Below are 21,142 nucleotides of genomic sequence, written 5' to 3' on the forward strand. Positions count from 1 at the left end.
CTGTTGTATATAAATGAATCTCCTTCTTTTCACAAAATGTTTTGAATTCACCTTTAAACTCGGATCCCTTGTCTGTCCAAACCCTTTCTGGTTTTTTCTGTTTGATCATTTGTTTGAACGCTTCAACAGCATCTTTTGCATATAAAGCTTTCATTGGTTGCACCCGTAGGTATCGCGATAAAACATCAACAGCCACCAGTAAATATTTGACTCCATTGTTGTGTTGGGCAATTTTATCCATATACGCCACATCGACAGACCAGATTTCGTTTATTCTGTATGCAACAGCTTTTAGTCTCGGAAAAGTTTTTCTGAATTGTTTGTATTTTGTGTATGGGGCTTTCGACTGAAGGTATTGAACCACTTTGGATCTTGGTAAACCACTGGCTTTCTTCAAGTTAGCAATGCTACCAAAAGCTGCACTACCTTTTGTGTATAATTTGTTCAATTGTTTAACGTGAGAGGAAGTAATTTGTCCACGAGCTAGACGGTTGGATTTCGTCTTTTGCATCTTCAAAGCTTCCTTCATCGTCGCCAGAAGCTTTTGATTCTTCTGTTCTCGAGACTCCTGATTCTTCGTTTTCTGGTTCATCCTCAAACAACTGTAACTTTTCGTTTAGTGATAAGGCAAGAAATTTTTTTGCGTATGTATTACAAGTTAATTGTGAACTGATATCTAGAAAGGTCAGGACTTTGTAATGTTCAAGTGAAAGCTTAGATGTTGTTTGTTGTAGATCGTAAAGAAAATCTGCGACAAGAATTCCCGTGCTTGACTTATTAACCATTAGTCTTGATGTCTGATCCAGCGATAGAGATTCTGACTCTTCTATTTTTTCCAATATTATTCTCGCTTTTTCAAACTTTTTTCTATCAAGGTGTTTAATATCTCTCAAAACTCGCTCCCTGATTTCAGTTGAAATTTTTGTATCAATTTTGCCATCTCTAGTCTCATTCAACTCATCTTTGATATTCTCCAAAATATTATCGGTCTGCTGTTGCGTGTCTTGTTGCGTGGTAGAAGGTGCTGGTGGAGACTTGCTTCTTTGCAACAGTGATATTTGTTTTGCTTTCTCTCGGACATTTTTATTGTTGAGAAGTTGGGCAATTTGAGGTTGTTCATTCGCATACATTTGACGAGGAATTAGCACAAACTCTTCAGTGTGCATTTTGCTCCAGAAAAGCAATACAAGGTAACGCAATCAGTTTAATTAGACGAACTCCAGAATCTGATCGAAAAATTTTGATTCTCTCACTTTTTTCAACTCGCCTGTCTGCAAGTTTACGTAGTGGTTTCTCGAATTTTTTTAATTCAACTTTATTGATTGGTACAACTCCAGAGAGCACGTTCATCACACAGTCACTCAAGAACCAAATGACATCGCCCTGATGTAATATTTCTATTTGAGCTGTGTTCTCATTCCTCTTATTTGCCCATTGCTTGAGCATAAGCAAATGTTTCTTTTTCATTTGTAATTGTTGTAATGACTGCTTCAGGGGACGAAATGTAAAAAATAGAAGGATCCGGTCCAATTAGTTGCGATGAAAAACGTAAACCCTGACTGGTTTTTGGGTCGAGATCAATCATCAAATGTCCAAAGGGCTCCGCAGTTGCTAGTTTGTATGCTTCTTTTATCAGTTGGAGACAATTCAACTGTTTTCCAAGATATTCAATTTGTTGAATGTCACGAAGCGACTTGAATAATATTATGTGTGTTGTATTCAGATCAATGGTTCTGGACCATTTGCTTTGATGGAACAAATTATGCTTGACGTATATAACATGTAATTTGCGATGGCGTCCTGAGGTAGCTATTTTTACAAATTCTTTATCGTTGAAGATTTCTTCACATGAATCGTCATAGATAAGCAGACAATGTGATAGATTTTTTGTTATATCAAAGCCTGAGTATTTTAGAAACTCAATCCCTGGTATAACTCGTTGCATATCTTTGAAAAGTGGTTGGAACTCTTTGTAAAAATAATAAATTTTTTCAAAGCGTGGATAAAAGGTCGAACCTTTTAGCATTCGAAATAAGAGTTCTGTTTTACCACAACCACTTGGTCCTACAATTGACATGAATATCCTGTCATGTGTAAGAATAACTTTGTTCATAGTTTGGGATTAGGTAAAATGTAACCAACTAAACTCGATAAGAGAGCAATCCAAATTGATTTCTCTTCACAGCTTTCTGATAATAGAAAGAGCATAGAGAAGCAAAGAATGATCATTAAGACAATGATACTAACTTGAACAAAAAATATTACTTCGGACCTTGGCACTGTTGAATTTGAACAACAACGCCATGGTGGCCTCTCTTTGTTGTTCACATCAAAGACTAAATTACTGATACCTGCGTCAGCCTCGTCTCTTTGACTCATTGGAGAAAATTTATTAATTGAAAAGTGAATTGAAACAAGGATGATATAAAATGTTAAATTTTTGAATTATTTACTGGGCAACTGTTTCATGTACCAGAACTCAAACAAATTGAAACCTTTAATATGACTTTTTATCTCTAGTTTATAACAAACGGTTGATGAGTCATTTTCCTCGAACGATGGTTGATTGAAGACTTTTTCAACTTCGGGGTGCTCCAAGACATATAACCGCAACTCATTCGGCATCTCATTAAGTGATATCTCACATTCTGGTGGTGTTTTTTTCAATCTAAATTGAGGAACTTTTTTGTCCGCCCATTGCTTCCAACGTGGGATTCGCTGCTCTTTGGGGTACTGCATAGGCTTCTGATTTGTTTTGTTCATAGCCATAATTGAACTGATTCCGATGTTCTCGAGCTCTCTGTTTATTTTTTACGTACAGTTGGAAGTGATAGAAATTATCTATCACGGGCAGGAAAGCCCTAAAGCTGTCCAGCTCGTCGGGAGAAAGAGTAATGGTTGCAAAATAACGTTTTGCTGCTGTACTATAAAGCGAGTTGTAACGCGATTGTTGTGCTGTGTTTGGCTTATTGTTGAGATAGTTCGCTCGGTTCTGTTGATCACTTGAAAAATTATTCTGTATTGGTGGAGAGGGATCCTGAACTCTGTTGAATATTATAATCGGCTGATCGTCAAGTGGAGTCAAGCAAGTGAATATCTTCAAGTTGTCTGACAGATAAGTTGTTAAGGTGGCCGTGTCTTCTCTGTGCATCACTTTGTGTCCACTGTGAAAATATTATTGCTTTACGTTCCGCGCAGTGATTTGATAATTGATCGTTTGTTGAACGAAAGTTTGAATGATGATAACAGGAAGGAACTTGTTCTTCTGATATTATCTCTGTGATTCGGGGACAATTTAGATGCTCCAGATTATAAACAGTTTTTTGTAAAAGCTTACTGAGGAGCTCACACTTCTCAATGCCTTTGGCAAAAAAATTTTTTCGTGTGAATCGGAAACTGAAACTCAGACAGATTGTTTTCAAATCACAGTAAGGTATATCACCTTCGTCCCAATCAAGACCGTGTAGGTTATTGGTCAGCCAAATAACAGTTTGTCTATCGTGTGCGGGTAAATCAGCGAATTTAAGCGGCGGTTTGAAAAATATTGTATCGTTGTAACTGGAACACAAACTGAGTTCTTTTATAATGAATCCAAGTGACTTGAGTTTGAAACCTTTGAGATCGAGGACAATATTATTTGTGGTTTTGCTGCCAAAATTTTCTAGCATTCCAATTCACGAAACAATTGTGAATGAAAAATTTTCACTGATAGAATGAATAATATTCCTGTCAGGTGTCCAAAAAGACAATTGTTTACTGGTGAGTAACGGAAAGCGTAAACATATCCAGGGCCTTTGCTTCGGCAATCTTTTATAAATCCAGCGGCATCATGCAATGCAGCATGAAGTCGTAGCACTTTGCTCCGTTTCAATAAGGGATCTAGTCTTGAATTATCAATTCCAATGAAACCACCATAGGGTCTAAATTTAAGTGCTATTTCTCCGTCAACTTCTGGATCTAACAAAGAACAAGCAGCTACGAAATATAATTGTCGATAAGATATGTGTGTATAATTTATGTTACCTCTCAGTGATAAAACTTTCTCATGAATGAGCTTGATGTCTTTTGTTCCTATTGTGTTCATTATTTACTGTTTACTGAACGTGAGCGTTTAGAGTTTTTGTTTATAAATCTTTCAATTCTGATTGGTTGTCAACTTGAATAATAAATCAAGCACTCCGATTGGTCAATTTATTTTGGAAAGTTTTGTGACCCTGAACATGTTTGGGCATGATCTGATGACTCTCCAATTAATATATCATTAATGATTTTATACATCTACTAACAGGTTAGTTGTTTTACTGTTGTTTTCACCAATTTATGTATGCATTTATGGACATAGGTGATTATGACCATAATTGTGTACATACTTAGGTAAAAACTTGTGTATGTATAAAAAAATGTGACCCTGGATCCAGGGTCACATATGTATGTATGTATGTATGTATGTATGTATGTATGTATGTATGTATGTATTTATGTATGTATGAAAGTGTGTGTGTGTGTGTGTGTGTGTGTGTATGTATACATACATCCATACACACATATATAGATACTCACATACACATACAAACATACATTTACATACATAAATACATTCATACATGCATACAACAATACACACAAACATATATACATACATGAATACATACACATATATACATATACACGTTACATATATACATGTATATACATATATATATTTACATAATACATACATACATGCATACATACATACATACATACATACATACATATACATATACATATACACAATACATATATACATGCATATACATATACATAATACATACATATACATACACATATATACATATACACAATACATATATACATGCATATACATATACATAATACATACATATACATACACATATATACATATACACAATACATATATACATGTATATACATATACATAATACATACATATACATACTCATATATACATATACACAATACATATATACATGCATATACATATACATAATACATACATATACATACACATATATACATATACACAATACGTATATACATGCATATACATATATATATGTATGTAAATATGCAAAATAGGGGGGACATTTTATTCAGATTTTCAAAATTTTCAAGTGTCCCACCCCGGTGTTGTTGGGCCGAGAAAATCAGGCTTCCAAAAGTGTCCGTCCCCCCCCCCCCGGTGAGGTTCTAGTCATTTTTTTATACTACTTGCATAACTTATTAGTGCTACTATTAGCTGCTCTTAAATAAACGTCTATTAGAGTGACATACACTCACTTGTCCTTATCTCTTTGAACTAAATTTAAAAAAGTCAATTTCAGAGTGGGGAAGTCATTTTTGAGAGTGAGGTAAGTCAAGTGTGACCAAAAATTTAATCACGCGAATAAACAAAAAAACTCGCTGCACAAAAAGTGAAAAATGACGTCATACACGCAATTCAGTCGAAACTGCACGAATGAAACAAAGACAAGCAGACTTGAAGTGGTTGTGCTATCATATGGTCGTAACAAAATTCTTGACGACCAAATAAAAACATAGCCGAAAGAAATCCGTTAGCGACTAGAAGTAGAAAAGTGACCATCATCACTTACCTAAAGCGCATTCAACATAATTCTACTAAATATTTTAGAAAAAAATGAGAAGTATCATGAGAAAACTAACTGATAAAAACTGATACACCATCTGAAAAAAAATAATTCCAGATGCCACTCCAAAAACGATTGGTAAAAAACCCTGTAATTACAGGTAGTTTGCAACAAAATATTCGCAATTAGCAGACAAATTCATAAAAATGGGTCAATAAAGAGAAAGCGAAGGATGGTGACGGACAAAACAAAAAGTAAAATTCTCTAAAAAAACTCTCTAGAGAAATGCTAAATAAAATTTCTTAACCAATAAATAGCGAAAATTTCAATTAATTTATCTCTTACATCAGTCAACTACACATTGTTTGACATAGAAGTAATTAACAACAAAATAGAACAAAACAAACCTACAAAAGAAAATTGTTTAATTTAAAAAAGCTGTTTAAATTCTCTGCTAGATCAGTTAGAGAAATATCAAAAGACTATTGGAACCGCCCAAGAACAAAAAACCATGAATAAAATTTGTATAATTTACTTTTTGGTGAAACGTGTCATGTCTAGTCTTGATGATTCAACTCACAGAAACAAAACCTATGAAATATATCCTATTCAAGAGTTAATCAAGAAAAACTACAACGAGAAGCGTAAGATCAGAACAAATAGGCAAAAACCATAGCCTCCAAAAAACAGCATATAAAAAAAACGGCAAAAAGTTGCTTGAGTTTAGCCATTTTTCTTCATAAAACTCTGAAAAAATTATCAATCAAAATGAGAGAAAACCAGAAAAACAAAACTAACTCATATCAACCACACAATTTTGCAAATGCCATAAAAATGAAATAGAAATGGTTGTCAACTTGAATAATAAATCAAGCACTCCGATTGGTCAATTTATTTTGGAAAGTTTTGTGACCCTGAACATGTTTGGGCATGATCTGATGACTCTCCAATTAATATATCATTAATGATTTTATACATCTACTAACAGGTTAGTTGTTTTACTGTTGTTTTCACCAATTTATGTATGCATTTATGGACATAGGTGATTATGACCATAATTGTGTACATACTTAGGTAAAAACTTGTGTATGTATAAAAAAATGTGACCCTGGATCCAGGGTCACATATGTATGTATGTATGTATGTATGTATGTATGTATGTATGTATGTATTTATGTATGTATGAAAGTGTGTGTGTGTGTGTGTGTGTGTGTGTATGTATACATACATCCATACACACATATATAGATACTCACATACACATACAAACATACATTTACATACATAAATACATTCATACATGCATACAACAATACACACAAACATATATACATACATGAATACATACACATATATACATATACACGTTACATATATACATGTATATACATATATATATTTACATAATACATACATACATGCATACATACATACATACATACATACATACATATACATATACATATACACAATACATATATACATGCATATACATATACATAATACATACATATACATACACATATATACATATACACAATACATATATACATGCATATACATATACATAATACATACATATACATACACATATATACATATACACAATACATATATACATGTATATACATATACATAATACATACATATACATACTCATATATACATATACACAATACATATATACATGCATATACATATACATAATACATACATATACATACACATATATACATATACACAATACGTATATACATGCATATACATATATATATGTATGTAAATATGCAAAATAGGGGGGACATTTTATTCAGATTTTCAAAATTTTCAAGTGTCCTACCCCGGTGTTGTTGGGCCGAGAAAATCAGGCTTCCAAAAGTGTCCGTCCCCCCCCCGGTGAGGTTCTAGTCATTTTTTTATACTACTTGCATAACTTATTAGTGCTACTATTAGCTGCTCTTAAATAAACGTCTATTAGAGTGACATACACTCACTTGTCCTTATCTCTTTGAACTAAATTTAAAAAAGTCAATTTCAGAGTGGGGAAGTCATTTTTGAGAGTGAGGTAAGTCAAGTGTGACCAAAAATTTAATCACGCGAATAAACAAAAAAACTCGCTGCACAAAAAGTGAAAAATGACGTCATACACGCAATTCAGTCGAAACTGCACGAATGAAACAAAGACAAGCAGACTTGAAGTGGTTGTGCTATCATATGGTCGTAACAAAATTCTTGACGACCAAATAAAAACATAGCCGAAAGAAATCCGTTAGCGACTAGAAGTAGAAAAGTGACCATCATCACTTACCTAAAGCGCATTCAACATAATTCTACTAAATATTTTAGAAAAAAATGAGAAGTATCATGAGAAAACTAACTGATAAAAACTGATACACCATCTGAAAAAAAATAATTCCAGATGCCACTCCAAAAACGATTGGTAAAAAACCCTGTAATTACAGGTAGTTTGCAACAAAATATTCGCAATTAGCAGACAAATTCATAAAAATGGGTCAATAAAGAGAAAGCGAAGGATGGTGACGGACAAAACAAAAAGTAAAATTCTCTAAAAAAACTCTCTAGAGAAATGCTAAATAAAATTTCTTAACCAATAAATAGCGAAAATTTCAATTAATTTATCTCTTACATCAGTCAACTACACATTGTTTGACATAGAAGTAATTAACAACAAAATAGAACAAAACAAACCTACAAAAGAAAATTGTTTAATTTAAAAAAGCTGTTTAAATTCTCTGCTAGATCAGTTAGAGAAATATCAAAAGACTATTGGAACCGCCCAAGAACAAAAAACCATGAATAAAATTTGTATAATTTACTTTTTGGTGAAACGTGTCATGTCTAGTCTTGATGATTCAACTCACAGAAACAAAACCTATGAAATATATCCTATTCAAGAGTTAATCAAGAAAAACTACAACGAGAAGCGTAAGATCAGAACAAATAGGCAAAAACCATAGCCTCCAAAAAACAGCATATAAAAAAAACGGCAAAAAGTTGCTTGAGTTTAGCCATTTTTCTTCATAAAACTCTGAAAAAATTATCAATCAAAATGAGAGAAAACCAGAAAAACAAAACTAACTCATATCAACCACACAATTTTGCAAATGCCATAAAAATGAAAAAGAACACAAAAGAATACCAGTACAGCTTAGAAACAGGGAAAAATAGTAAAAACAGCTGAAAATTGGGTCTACAGCGTTATATTGGTTTCGGATTTTCCAAAGCGCTTCCAAACAAACTGGCACTTGTTTAAATAATTGAGAAGCTCTGGTGGTTGAAAAATTGTTTGAGTGCTAAAACAAAACTGTATTGAAAAGTTCACACGTGATCAAAAAATTTCGCTCGGTTGCCAAAAATTTTTTCACACTTAATTTTTTACTCTCTCTCTCTCTCTCTCTCAGATAATGATATAAAAACCTCTCGCTCTCTTCTCTCTGCTCTTCGATTCTTTCAGCCGTTTGATCTAAACTTATTTTTTGCGGCGGTGACTTTACTTTTATACCGTGTTTTTAACACTCCAAAAAATAATCGATCGAAGAACAAGTGCATTTATTTATTTAGCAATCATGGCTGAAACACTCATCCTTATTTCTAAAACAATAAAAAGAAAAAATTACAGAGATTCGAGAAACTAAAATTCTTTGAAAAGTATTGTCAAAACATTAAAAACATAATTAACAGATAATAATTAAGAAACAGATTTTCATTGACTTTCAAAGATTGAACGTCAAAAAATAATTGACTGTTTAATAACACAATATTAGACCACTTGTCCACAAAAAGACTTTTCCTACTAATTAAAGCCAAAAACAAACAAACAAAAGATTTGACAAAAATTGCAATAAATGTTTGAGTATGTGCACAATTTTACAAAACAAAAAACTCCGCAGGCTCAAAAATGGTTCAAAGCCCGCATTGCCAAACGAACGTTGCCATATACTTTGATTTCTCAAGAGATCAAAATGAAGAAATTCAAATGAAAAATCCAAAAAAATCAACTATAAAATTGAGAACTATGTGCCAATTTTACACTTGATAAAGATTATTAGGCTCTACAACAATTTCAGAAAGTCACTTAACAGTGCAACATCAATCAAAAACTATTTCTGCATAAACCAAACTACAACTTGAGCCAACGGACGAAAAAATTGAGCCAAACGGACGAAAAAACGTCTTAAAACGGTTATCTATATGCTCCGTTCTATCAAAAACCATTCTCAAAGTCAAAAAGTCATTCACTGACCTCAGCGCATGATTAAAAACTTCTCTCGCTTAGCAAAAACCCGTTCACCGTGACAGCTTTTCTCACTTTCGCTATTAGATCAAAACGCCGCATGAACAAAACCTCTTCCTGTAAAACATAACCGACTAAACGTCGGAGGAATTGCTCTCGAACGACTAGTGGGAGCTCTAATCAATTGCAGCCTGCTTCAGTCGAGGGGACCTAAATTGAACCACTATTAAGATTTAAAGTGAAAAAAGGCACCAGTTTCGGCGCATTTTTCATTTGACTTCTAGTATTAAATTGCCACCAATTGAGTTCAGCTGTTTGAAACTGCGATTGAGAGAGAATTTTAGAGCACGCGAAACGCAAAAAGTCAAGGGCGTAAAAGTCACTCGAAAAGTCAAAACGGTCAAGCAAAAATTTTGCATAAAAAAGACACACACGTTCACAATAATTGCTTCTCTACGAGGGCAATTAAAAAAAAGACCGATAGAAAACTAATACTCCTCTTCGAGTTGTAAAAAAACCGAGAGAAGGCCAATAATAGCCCAGTTATCGCTGTGCGGCTATTAATAAAAGACATGTATGTATACACGACGAAGTTCCAATGAATCATGAGCTAAAGTACACCAAATAGTTGTTTTCTAAAGCAGCAATGCCAGCTAAGTCGTTTCAGATCTATCGATAGACATCAGCTTTTAATAGCATCTAATCATAAGATATAGGTGACTTGAGGTCCAAAAAATCCATGTTGTAATTAAGCGCATGCGGAAGTCGGATCTTTTCCGTTTTTGCCAAACAACTTAGTGGCTGCATATTATTAGTACTACCCCCGTGCCATATTTTTACATAATGGTTTATTATCTAATGGCACGCGCAATGTAACGGGAGGGGGCATAAAATACTGGAAGGGGGCACAAAAGAAAAAGATCCCAGATATGACGTCTGACTGACCCGTCGGCGATGACAGCACATGCACTGTTGGACCTCGTAGTCTTCATACTTTTCGCTATGGTCCATCCTCTTTCAATATTATCCAGATTCAATACTTCCACTGAATTCAAATAATTCCAGCCATCGTGGCCTCCAATCGCATAAATACTCCTCTCGTTTAAGACACATGTTGAAAGGCCTTGCCTAAACCACAAATGAAACCTATTTTTGAGGCCTTCTGGTTTGATCCGGTTTATATTTTTCATTTCCTTTTTCGATATCGACTCATTGAGTTTATTTTAGATTTTTGTTTACTGAGCAAATGTTATTCAAACATAAAAGACTAACATCGGACGAAATACTATCAAACACCTGGCGAGTGCTTGGCCAGTGATCGTTAGTTATAGAGGTTGACTAGAATTTATGTCTGACAATTTTGGTGAAACGCACGCATACTTTGTTTGCCTCAAAGCTCAGTTAACAATACTCTCTATAACAATACAATAGCAAAATTTGGTAGTACAAAAAACTTCTTTTGAGAGCAATTAATACAAACGCTTTCAGCAGAAAGAGCCAACAATTAAACTAGCCTAGAGAACACGAAAAGCTTTCACGCAAAATGTAGGAAAAAGGGAAAAATTAGGTAAAGCTAATTTTTGAATTGAAAAATAGGAGAAACAAAAGCCGGCTGATGATATGACGGCAGCTATTAAAAACCTTTTAAAATAATATATCAAATTACTGAAATATATTGTGTATTACCAGGTCGCGCTCATTGATTTGTTCAGAGCTAGCTAAAAATTAGTCATCTAGCAGCCAATAATCCCATATATGACGAACCGTGTCAGCAAAAAAATGGTGTCCCGCTTTTCCACCCCTATTCATTTAATCCCCTCTCATTTAACCCCGATTTATTCACCCCTGTATCATTTAACCCCTCTATCTTTTAACCCCTCTCTCATTTCACCCCGATTTTAATCTTTCTATAAAATCAAGATTATTAAATTAGCAATATAATGATTTGGCCATGCCCCGCGGGCCATGGCCATGCCTGAGGCCCGTGGGACTTGATATGAAACTATCACAACCAAACGTGGGATTAATTTATCCACTTAATTATGACAAAACATGCCTTTAATGTCAACTGCTAATTGGCGGGATGAAATGATAGAGGGGTGAATAAATCGGGGTTAAATAATAGGGGGTTAAATAAATAGGGGTGAAAAGAAGTAGAACCAAAAAAATACCCAATTTCAAAATATCCTACGTGACAAAATATCTAGTATGCCCAAGATTTTATCAACGTTTAAACTACCAGAATGATCATTTAGAATAAAATTTAACCAGTGCATTATTGGCAAGGCCTCAGCGGCCCGTGGGACTTGATACGAAACTATCAAAACCGAACATGAGATTAACTTATCAGCTTAATTATAAGAAAACATAACCGACTAAACGTCGGAAGAATTGCTCTCGAACGACTAGTGGGAGCTCCAATCAATTGCAACCTGCTTCAGTCGCGGAGGGAGGGGGAGCCTAAATGGGACTAAGAAGTTCAATAGTGGGCTTCAAATAACCACATTAGAGGCTAAGATATACCACAATTAAGATTTAAAGTGAAAAATGGCACCAGTTTCGGCGAACTATTCAGTTGACTTTTAGCATTAAATTGCCGCCGATTGAGTTCAACTGCTTGAAATTGTGATTGAGAGAGAACTATAGATCACGCGAAACGCAAAAAGTCAAGGGCGTAAAAGTCACTCGAAAACTCAACGGTCAAAGGAAAATTTTGCATAAAAAAGACACACACGTTTACAATAACTGCCATGAACTCCGTTCAAGAGCAATTAAGCATGCTTCTAATAGTGCGTGGGAATTTGTAATCGGATTATTGAACGAAAATGTCAAAGAAATAAATTGGGTACTATGGCACTGGTCACATTTGCACCTTGGGTATTTTGTAATTAGGTATTTTGGAATTGTAACTATGCCACACTCAAGATAACACAATTCCAAATGGTTTTACATTTGGTGAATAGTCTCGTACAAAAAAAGAATAGCATCAGCATTTTATAGGTAAGTTAAGGTCACCTAAGGGAAATCATCTCCAAAACTTTTTATTTCTCTTCGTGAGAATAACTTTTATAGCGAGCGAAACTAGTTGTGCGGAAGCACATGAGCGCGAGCTTGCATGTCCATTAGATAAGTTTTCTGTTCTGGTGAAACAGGTGAATTCTGAAGATGGATGGTAAAGCGTATCTGTCTCTGGAAGAACTAAGGAAGTCAATTGTATGTTTTACCAGCTTCAATTGTTATCCTCTTAAAAACATAACCGACTAAACGTCAGAAGACTTGCTCTCGAACGATTAGTGGGTGCTCTAATCAATTGCAACCTGCTTCAGTCGCGGGGGAGGGGAAGCCTAAATGGGACTAAGAAGTTCAATAGTGGGCTTCAAATAACCACATTAGAGGTTAACATATACCCCTATTAAGATTAAAAGTGAAAATGGCACCAGTTTCGGCGCCTTTTCATTTGACTTCTAGTATTACATTTTCGCCAATTGAGTTGAGCTGCTTGAAACTCTGATTTAGATTGAAATTTAGATCAAGCGAAACGCAAAAGTCAAGAGCGTAAAAATCTCTCAAAGAGTCAAAACTGTCAAGCGAAAATTTTGCATAAAAAAGACACACGTTTACAAACATAGCCGGCAGATTGCCGGAAAATAGCAGCGATAGACGCATGGGGCCTTCCATGAAAAGAAAAAACTCAAGAGATCAGATAGACAGATCGACCACCAGTCTTTTGATAGACCACTAGACTTTTTGGGTTAGCTTTGGACTGTCATTAAGGAGACACATAAGCTCTATAAGGAGAAAGCACTAAAAGGGCTTTTCAAAATTAGGATCTTTTCCATTTGTGCCCCCTCAGCTTATTGGGATATATTATTTGCACCCCTCAGATGCACGTGCAATATTTTCTACATAATGACTTACTATGTAATGGCACGTGCTCTGTAACTGTGGGGCGCATAACGTACTGGAGGCACAAATGGGATTAGGGGCATATATATTTGGCACTACTTAGATGCACACTATTGACATTTAACAACTAAATGTTCATAAAATTTAGAGTTCCATAAGTGAGTTCAGAAGTCATTTTTTTGAGTGAGGTAAGTCATTGAAAAAGTCAATTCCAAGAAGTCAGGGTAAGACAAAACAAAAATCTGTTAGACGAAGTAAAAAAAAATAGCAGGACAAGTCCTGAAATACAATTCAAAGAAATGAATGAAAAACTTAGAAGTACTCTACCTCTCCAGCAGATCAATTGAACAATGCCAGCCACAGCACAAACAAAATCATCTAAAAAAATTGAGAAACAAACAAACTAAACAAATATATAATTATTGCTAAAACTTTGAACCTTTCACCCCTAAGGCAAAATTTGATCCCTTTAAATATACCTATTTCAGAAATATGTTCAAAACTAATTTTTGTTTCAGTATTACATGCTGCAGTATTACATCTGCAAGGCCTGAAAAATTTCAATGGCCCTTGAAGATCGATTAACTCGAAAATGGCCTAAAATTTTTTTTTGAAATCAATTGCAAATTTTAATGAAATGTTGCAGAAAACTGATATTAATATCTTAAAAGTCATTTCTGTGTCTCTTGAGGCTATCCAGTAGCCCAATTCCAAGCCTTTAAAAATTAATTGGTTCAAAGATCGAAAGGCAATGATTTTTATAAAAATTTTGAAAAAACAGAAACTCGTTCTTTTAAAATGTTGAAACCACTCAATTGCACCCTAGCAACTATTTAATAACATACTACCAAACCCTGTTTTAGGCTAGATGCCAGGTAGGCAAGAAAAACTGAATAAAAGAAAAATGTTTCGAAAAAACTTGCAAATTTTATCAGAAAATTATTAAAATTCGAAAGGTTAAATTGTTGAAAACAAATCCATTGAAACTACCAACCATGCAGTAAGTTTTTCAGGCCGTAAGACAGGTTTCCTGGCACTTGAGAATGGACAAATATCAAAAATTTGACAAAAACCTTAGGAAACCTTAAAAAAAATTGCAGATTTTATCCAAAAAATGCTAAAATTCGAGACATTAAAATGTTGAAAACCAATCCATTATTACTAGAACTATACAGTGCCCTATTATCAAACTATCATTCTAAAAAACTGAAAAGAATGACAAAACATGAAAAATTGCACCATTTTGAGCCCAAAAACACCTAAAAATGACCTTTTAACCTTAAATTAGGGCCATCCCAGCAGCTGCGCCACTCTAAGCACTTGAAGGACTACTGAAAACCACCGTGGGCCTCTAATGAAACTTAATGCCCGCTGGGCATTAAGTTTCATTGTTACCTGTTGATCCCGTTTTGAAAGATCAAAGTCATTGAAAAATGTGTGAACACATCTTAAAAAAACAGCGCCCCAATACAATTCAAATTCTTTGAATTGTAAAAAATTTAGGAGCGCTATAATAGCCACCTAGAATTGAGGATGCGGCTATTAATAATTGCTATGAACTTCGTTCCAGCGCAATTAAAAAATCTTTTTCCTGCGTAGCAACTACTGTTTTGTATAGAAACATGGAGGTATTTTCTTATTTACATTTTTTTCAAGTTACAGTTTGGATATTTTTTTAAATTGTCGAATCAGCTCATTTTTCTTGTTAAATATTGTCTCTACTTCGTCATGCCTCAAAGATTCAATGTTCATATTATTTGGTTATTACAGGCAAGTTCATTTTTCTGGATTCAGAGAATACTGAATAGAATTTTACGTTTACAGAACAATAAATTATTTCTCATAGTACCAAAATCTCTATGGTCAGAATACACACCGGGCATGTTGAAACCTGGCATGTCAATTCCTATTATTGAGCTTCTTTCTCATTAAAAAATACGCTTACAAACTATAGCTTGAAAACGGACAATTTTTAAACGGTAGTAACACCATTTAGACTAGAATACTTGACTTCGGAAGTGCTCAAATCATAATCTAGAATTACCTGCATGTCTGCATTCTTGGAAGCTGATCATCAATCTCTTTTCCTTCACTGTCATAGCAATCAACATTTCCCAAAGTTTTAAGCGCGTTCCTTCCACCAATCACAAAAATCCTCCCTTCAATCTCAACACAGTTAAACATAACTTGCGCTCTTGCCATTTCCATATCGGTTCTAGCCCACACATTCTCTCTTGGACTGTAACGCTCCATATAATTTGGCCCAGTCGAATTTGGTTCGAGACCGCCGATTACAATCAGGTTGTCTAACGTGGACGGTCTAGGATTCTGAGAAGGCAAGATTTGGGTAGATTGTGCATTTTCGTCCAGACTGTCGATTACGTTGGTTAGCAAAGAAACTGCTTCACTGCTAGATTGCAGCAACCAATTGTGAGATCTTTGTTCTCGTAGAACCTAAAATGAAGATTTCATCATTTAGAAACTTGAACCTGTTTTTATAAACATAGAACCTATAAAAATTATTATTATCATTGTGCAATGGTTGAGTTCTTTACATTCGCGTTCTCAGTTAAATTAGAGCAAATCTAGATCCACTGATTAAATCTTAATAAGAATTTTTGCTCGTTGAAAAACAATTTCATTATTGGAATAGCTTCAAATTAACATCACTTGAGTTCTACGCATTTTGATTAGCCCTTACATAGACATAGTATGTGCGCACGAAGACGAAGTTCGGCACAGCAAAATATAATCAAAAAATTTATTGAACTAAAACTTTTTCTCGAATTGGTTGATAGAAACACAAACTTGACTGTGCTTAATTGCAACTTAAGAAATAACAACCCCCCCCCCCCCCCCCCGCACCAAAAAGCATCCATATTTTGTGTGTGGCTTACCTGTGATGAAATGAAGTGAAGTCTGACGTGTTTTAACATCCTCAGTAACAAATAATGTCTCTTCTCATGATCACTCTTCACCCAATTGACCACAACCTGTAAAACTTTGATTCAAATTAGAGCACTTCGGAATTCGAAAATTACTGTAACTGGTTTGCAAGGGATTTAGTAAATTAAAACAACTTATTTGAAATTCATGCGTTGTTGAATCCTTATCTCCGATATTTTAGAAATTTCGGTTCAAAATCTGCCGTTGATAGTTGACTAAATAACTGCTATCTAACGCTAGAAAACTTACTTGAAAGACAGTGTCTTCATCGGGCACATTGAGCATTTCTGACTTGATTATATCTTCGAACGCATCCGCAGTTAAACATTGGTTGATATCGTCCTCAACACAGCCGAGAATTGTCACGAAATTATCCTAAACATCATCCATAATCTTTCACGTGACTCATTGACTCGATCAGAAGCAAAAAATCATATGAAACTATACGAAGTAAACGAGAGTTGGAATAGTAATTGAGATTGGTCTCCTGTAAATGAAAACTTTCTTTCTTCTAGCGAGGAAAAAAAATCAATTTTAACCAACTGCAAAAGAAAACACAACCGACTAACGTCGGGCGAATTGTTCTCAAACGACCCGCGAGCGGTACGCTTTGTCAGCAGCTAGCCACGGTTTTGTGAGGCCAGCTTTGGCTTAAATGAAGGGGCGTGAGATGAGCGCCGCGGGGAGGGGGGTTGATGGGGGGGGGGGGGGGGGGGCAACGGTGGGAGGGGTCTTTGGCTGCACTGGGCCCTCACGGCCTGAACGCTGTTCAGGGGTGGGGATTTGGGTATGTGAAGTGATTTGGGGTGAAGTGTGTGTGTGTGTGCGTGTGTGGGGTGGGGGGGGGGGGGTCAACCCCTAAAAACCGCCCATCACAACATACGTATAAGTCTCTATAACAGTTTCAGTGAATCGCATACTTGGAGACTAGTGAGCTGAAACGCCCTGAGCCAATTTAATACCCGCTGGGCGGTACCTGATTATCCCGTTTTTCAGGACGAAAAGTCAAATGGGTCAGACGATAAATCGGTCAAGCGAAAAATTGCATTAAAAAACCACCAGGAAAAATATAACTGCTACAAACTTTGTATGATAGCAATTTAAAAAAGTTCCTAGACACTATTTTAGTACCCTTTAACGCAGCGTCTATTAACAAACATAGCGTCTGTTAACAAACTATGAACATACTCAACTTATAGACATTTAGAACATAAGCAAAAACGTCATAAGAAATTCTCTCGAACCAGTGGGAGCTCTAATCTAGCTCAGTCTGCTTCAGTGGGTTGAGGGGGGCTCAAACCACCCAGGGGGCTTCAAATGACCTCATTAGAGGTTAATGATATACCATTATATCCACTAATAAAATTTAAAGTGCACCAATTTCGGCTGGACTTTTAGTAGTGAACTGCAGCCACTTGATTTTGGCTGCTGACATTTGTGAATAAGAAAGAAATTTACATCACGCAAAACGAAAGAGGTCAAACGCTAAACAAAAGGGTCAAGCAAAACATTCGCATAAAAAACCATCACGTTTACAGAGGCTCAAGTTTGAATCCTGCCATGTTTTTGAATCCTGTCTTAAAATCGATTAATCTACAACCCTGCTGAATCCTAAGGCAATTAATTACTCACAGTTTTTCCAATTGTGCAACTAAAACTATTCATAAAAAAACGGATTCTATGTCCACAAATTTGCTGCAACTACTAAAAAAACACGAAAAATTGCAACATTTTGGTCTCAAAAACTCCTAAAAATGACCTTTTAACCTTAAATTATGGCCTTACCGGTAGTTTCATTACACTAAGCACTTGAAAGACTACTAAACGCGGCAAAGGTCCTCTAATGTGCTCCTCAGAAAACGGATGACAAAAAACATGATCCTCGTGGCAGAAAAGATAAAATATAAAATGCAAATAACTTTCAAAAGTGAAAAATTAACACAACTAAAAAGAGAAAAGGCCCTAGGCCCTAGTTTAAAAAGTCATTTGATCATTTCATAAAACTAAAAGAAAAACGATTCGCATTAATAATTGGTTCTTCAAGCTTTACTGTAGTACTAAGAAAAAGACTCAGGTGTTACAGTGATGGTGGAGGAGAGTTTTCAATCAGTGTCTTTCAGACAGCAGGAACAAACTTTTTATACATTATCTGCTTCAAACAAACCTTTTAGGCCTGCAAAAAAGGCCATTGAAACAGGTGGAAAATTTTTGGTCCACATTTTACTGACGACGCTTTTAGACAGTTGCATTGACCGTAGTAGCTTCCGATAGCAGCTCAAAAATAACTGTTTTTCTCGGGGAGGGGGTCTGATGGGGGGCAGCAATGGGAGGGGTCTTTGGCAGCACTGGGCCTCACGGCCAGAACGCTGTGCAGGGGTGGAGATTTGGATTTGGGTATAAGAAGTGATTTGGGGTGAAGTGTGTGTGCGTGTGTGTGGGGGGGAGGGGTCAACCCCTAAAAACCGCCCATAACAACATACGTATAAGTCTCTAAAACAGTTTCAGTGAATCGCATAATTTGAGACTAGTGAGTTGAAATGCCCTCAGTCAATTTAATGCCCGCTGGGCGGTACCTGATTATCCCGTTTCTCAGGACGAAAAGTCAAATGGGTCAGACAATAAATCGGTCAAGCGAAAAATCGCATTAAAAAACCACCAGGAATAATATAACTGCTACAAACTTTGTATGATAGCAATTTAAAAAAGTTCCTAGATACTATTTTAGTACCCTTTAACGCAGCGTCTATTAACAAACAAAGCGTCTGTTAAAAAACTATGAACATACCCAACTTATAGGACATTTAGCAGAACATAAGCAAAAACGTCATAAGAAATTCTCTCGAACTAGTGGGAGCTCTAATCTAACTCAGTCTGCTTCAGTGGGTTGAGGGGGGCTCAAACCACTCAGGGGGATTCAAATGACGTCATTAGAGGTTAATCATATACCATTATATCCACTAATAAAATTTTAAGTGCACCAATTTCGGCTGGACTTTTAGTAGTGAACTGCAGCCACTTGATTTTGGCTGCTGACATTTGTGAATAAGAAAGAAATTTAGATCACGCAAAACGAAAGAGGTCAAACGCTAAACAAAAGGGTCAAGCAAAACATTTGCATAAAAAACTATCACGTTTACAGAGGCTCAAGTTTGAATCCTGCCATGTTTTTGAATCCTGTCTTAAAATCGATTAATCTACAACCCTGCTGAATCTTAAAGCAATTAATTACTCACAGTTTTTCCAATTGTGCAGCTAAAACTATTCATAAAAAAAGAAACATTTTGGTCTCAAAAACTCCTAAAAATGACCTTTTAACCTTAAACTATGGCCTTACCGGTAGCTTCATTACACTAAGCACTTGAAAGACTACTAAACGCGGCTAAGGTCCTCTAATGTGCTCCTCAGAAAACGGATGACAAAAAACATGGTCCTCGTGGCAGAAAAGATAAAAAATAAAATGCAAATAACTTTCAAAAGTGAAAAATTAACACAATTAAAAAGAGAAAAGGCCCTAGTTCAAAAAGTCATTTGATCATTTCATAAAACTAAAAGAAAAACGATTCGCATTAATAATTGGTTCTTCAAGCTTTACTGTAGTACTAAGAAAAAGACTCAGGTGTTACAGTGATGGTGGAGGAGAGTTTTCAATCAGTGTCTTTCAGACAGCAGGAACAAACTTTTTATACATTATCTGCTTCAAACAAACCTTTTAGGCCTGCAAAAAAGGCCATTGAAACAGGTGGAAAATTTTTGGTCCACATTTTACTGACGACGCTTTTAGACAGTTGCATTGACCGTAGTAGCTTCCAATAGCAGCTCAAAAATAACTGTTTTTCTCGTCTCCGGAAAAAACAAATATTCCCCAAAATCAATAGGATGATTTCTCTTATAAGAGCATTGACACTTATTTGAGAAAATCAGGCTTGGCTTGAATCAAATATCATTTCGAGCAAAACAACACTGTCTGAAACTATTTGATTTCAGAAGCTCTTATTTAAAGCAATACGCTATTATTTGGTTAACTCAATCAGTGAAACAGTTAGCTCAGAGTAAAAAAGGACAAAATGTCAACTGCATTTTTAGATCTCTCAAAGGCCTTCCAACTGAAAAGTCATAATTTTGAATTATGACCTGAAATGCAAAGTCTAACTGGAAACTGCTTTGTTTTAGGTTTACATAAGAAACTTTGATCAACTCCCAAATTTATAATATTCTAACTAATAACTTCAACGCTTCAAAATTATTTGCCATTGAATTGTACATTGACTTTTCACTCTCTTTGACACGGGAACTGATATCTGTCGTCTTTTACTTATGAAAACGGACAAGTATATCTATCAACAAATTTTGATGACATTAAGTGTATTTAACTTTTTGGTAGAAGATTGAAGAATTTTTGCGAACCAAGGAACCTCAATAAACGCAC

General features: G+C 35.3%; 1 protein-coding gene across 1 annotated transcript in view; it reads right to left on the reverse strand.

Annotated features, from left to right (window-relative positions):
- The window catches only part of LOC142341436 (kelch-like protein 12), a 53,182-nt gene that overhangs the window by 21,056 nt on the left and 10,984 nt on the right, over nucleotides 1-21,142 (reverse strand). Inside the window, exons 4-7 of the mRNA XM_075392374.1 lie at nucleotides 16,966-17,091; nucleotides 16,668-16,763; nucleotides 15,815-16,224; nucleotides 10,810-10,992 (exon numbers count right to left, since the gene is read on the reverse strand). Of these exons, the coding sequence (XP_075248489.1) occupies nucleotides 10,810-10,992; nucleotides 15,815-16,224; nucleotides 16,668-16,763; nucleotides 16,966-17,091 (815 nt within the window). The remainder of the gene's footprint in view (nucleotides 1-10,809; nucleotides 10,993-15,814; nucleotides 16,225-16,667; nucleotides 16,764-16,965; nucleotides 17,092-21,142) is intronic.

The sequence above is a fragment of the Convolutriloba macropyga genome, chromosome 6, assembly GCF_964194025.1.
Source record: "Convolutriloba macropyga chromosome 6, txConMacr16.3, whole genome shotgun sequence".
NCBI classification, from domain to species: Eukaryota; Metazoa; Xenacoelomorpha; order Acoela; family Convolutidae; genus Convolutriloba; species Convolutriloba macropyga.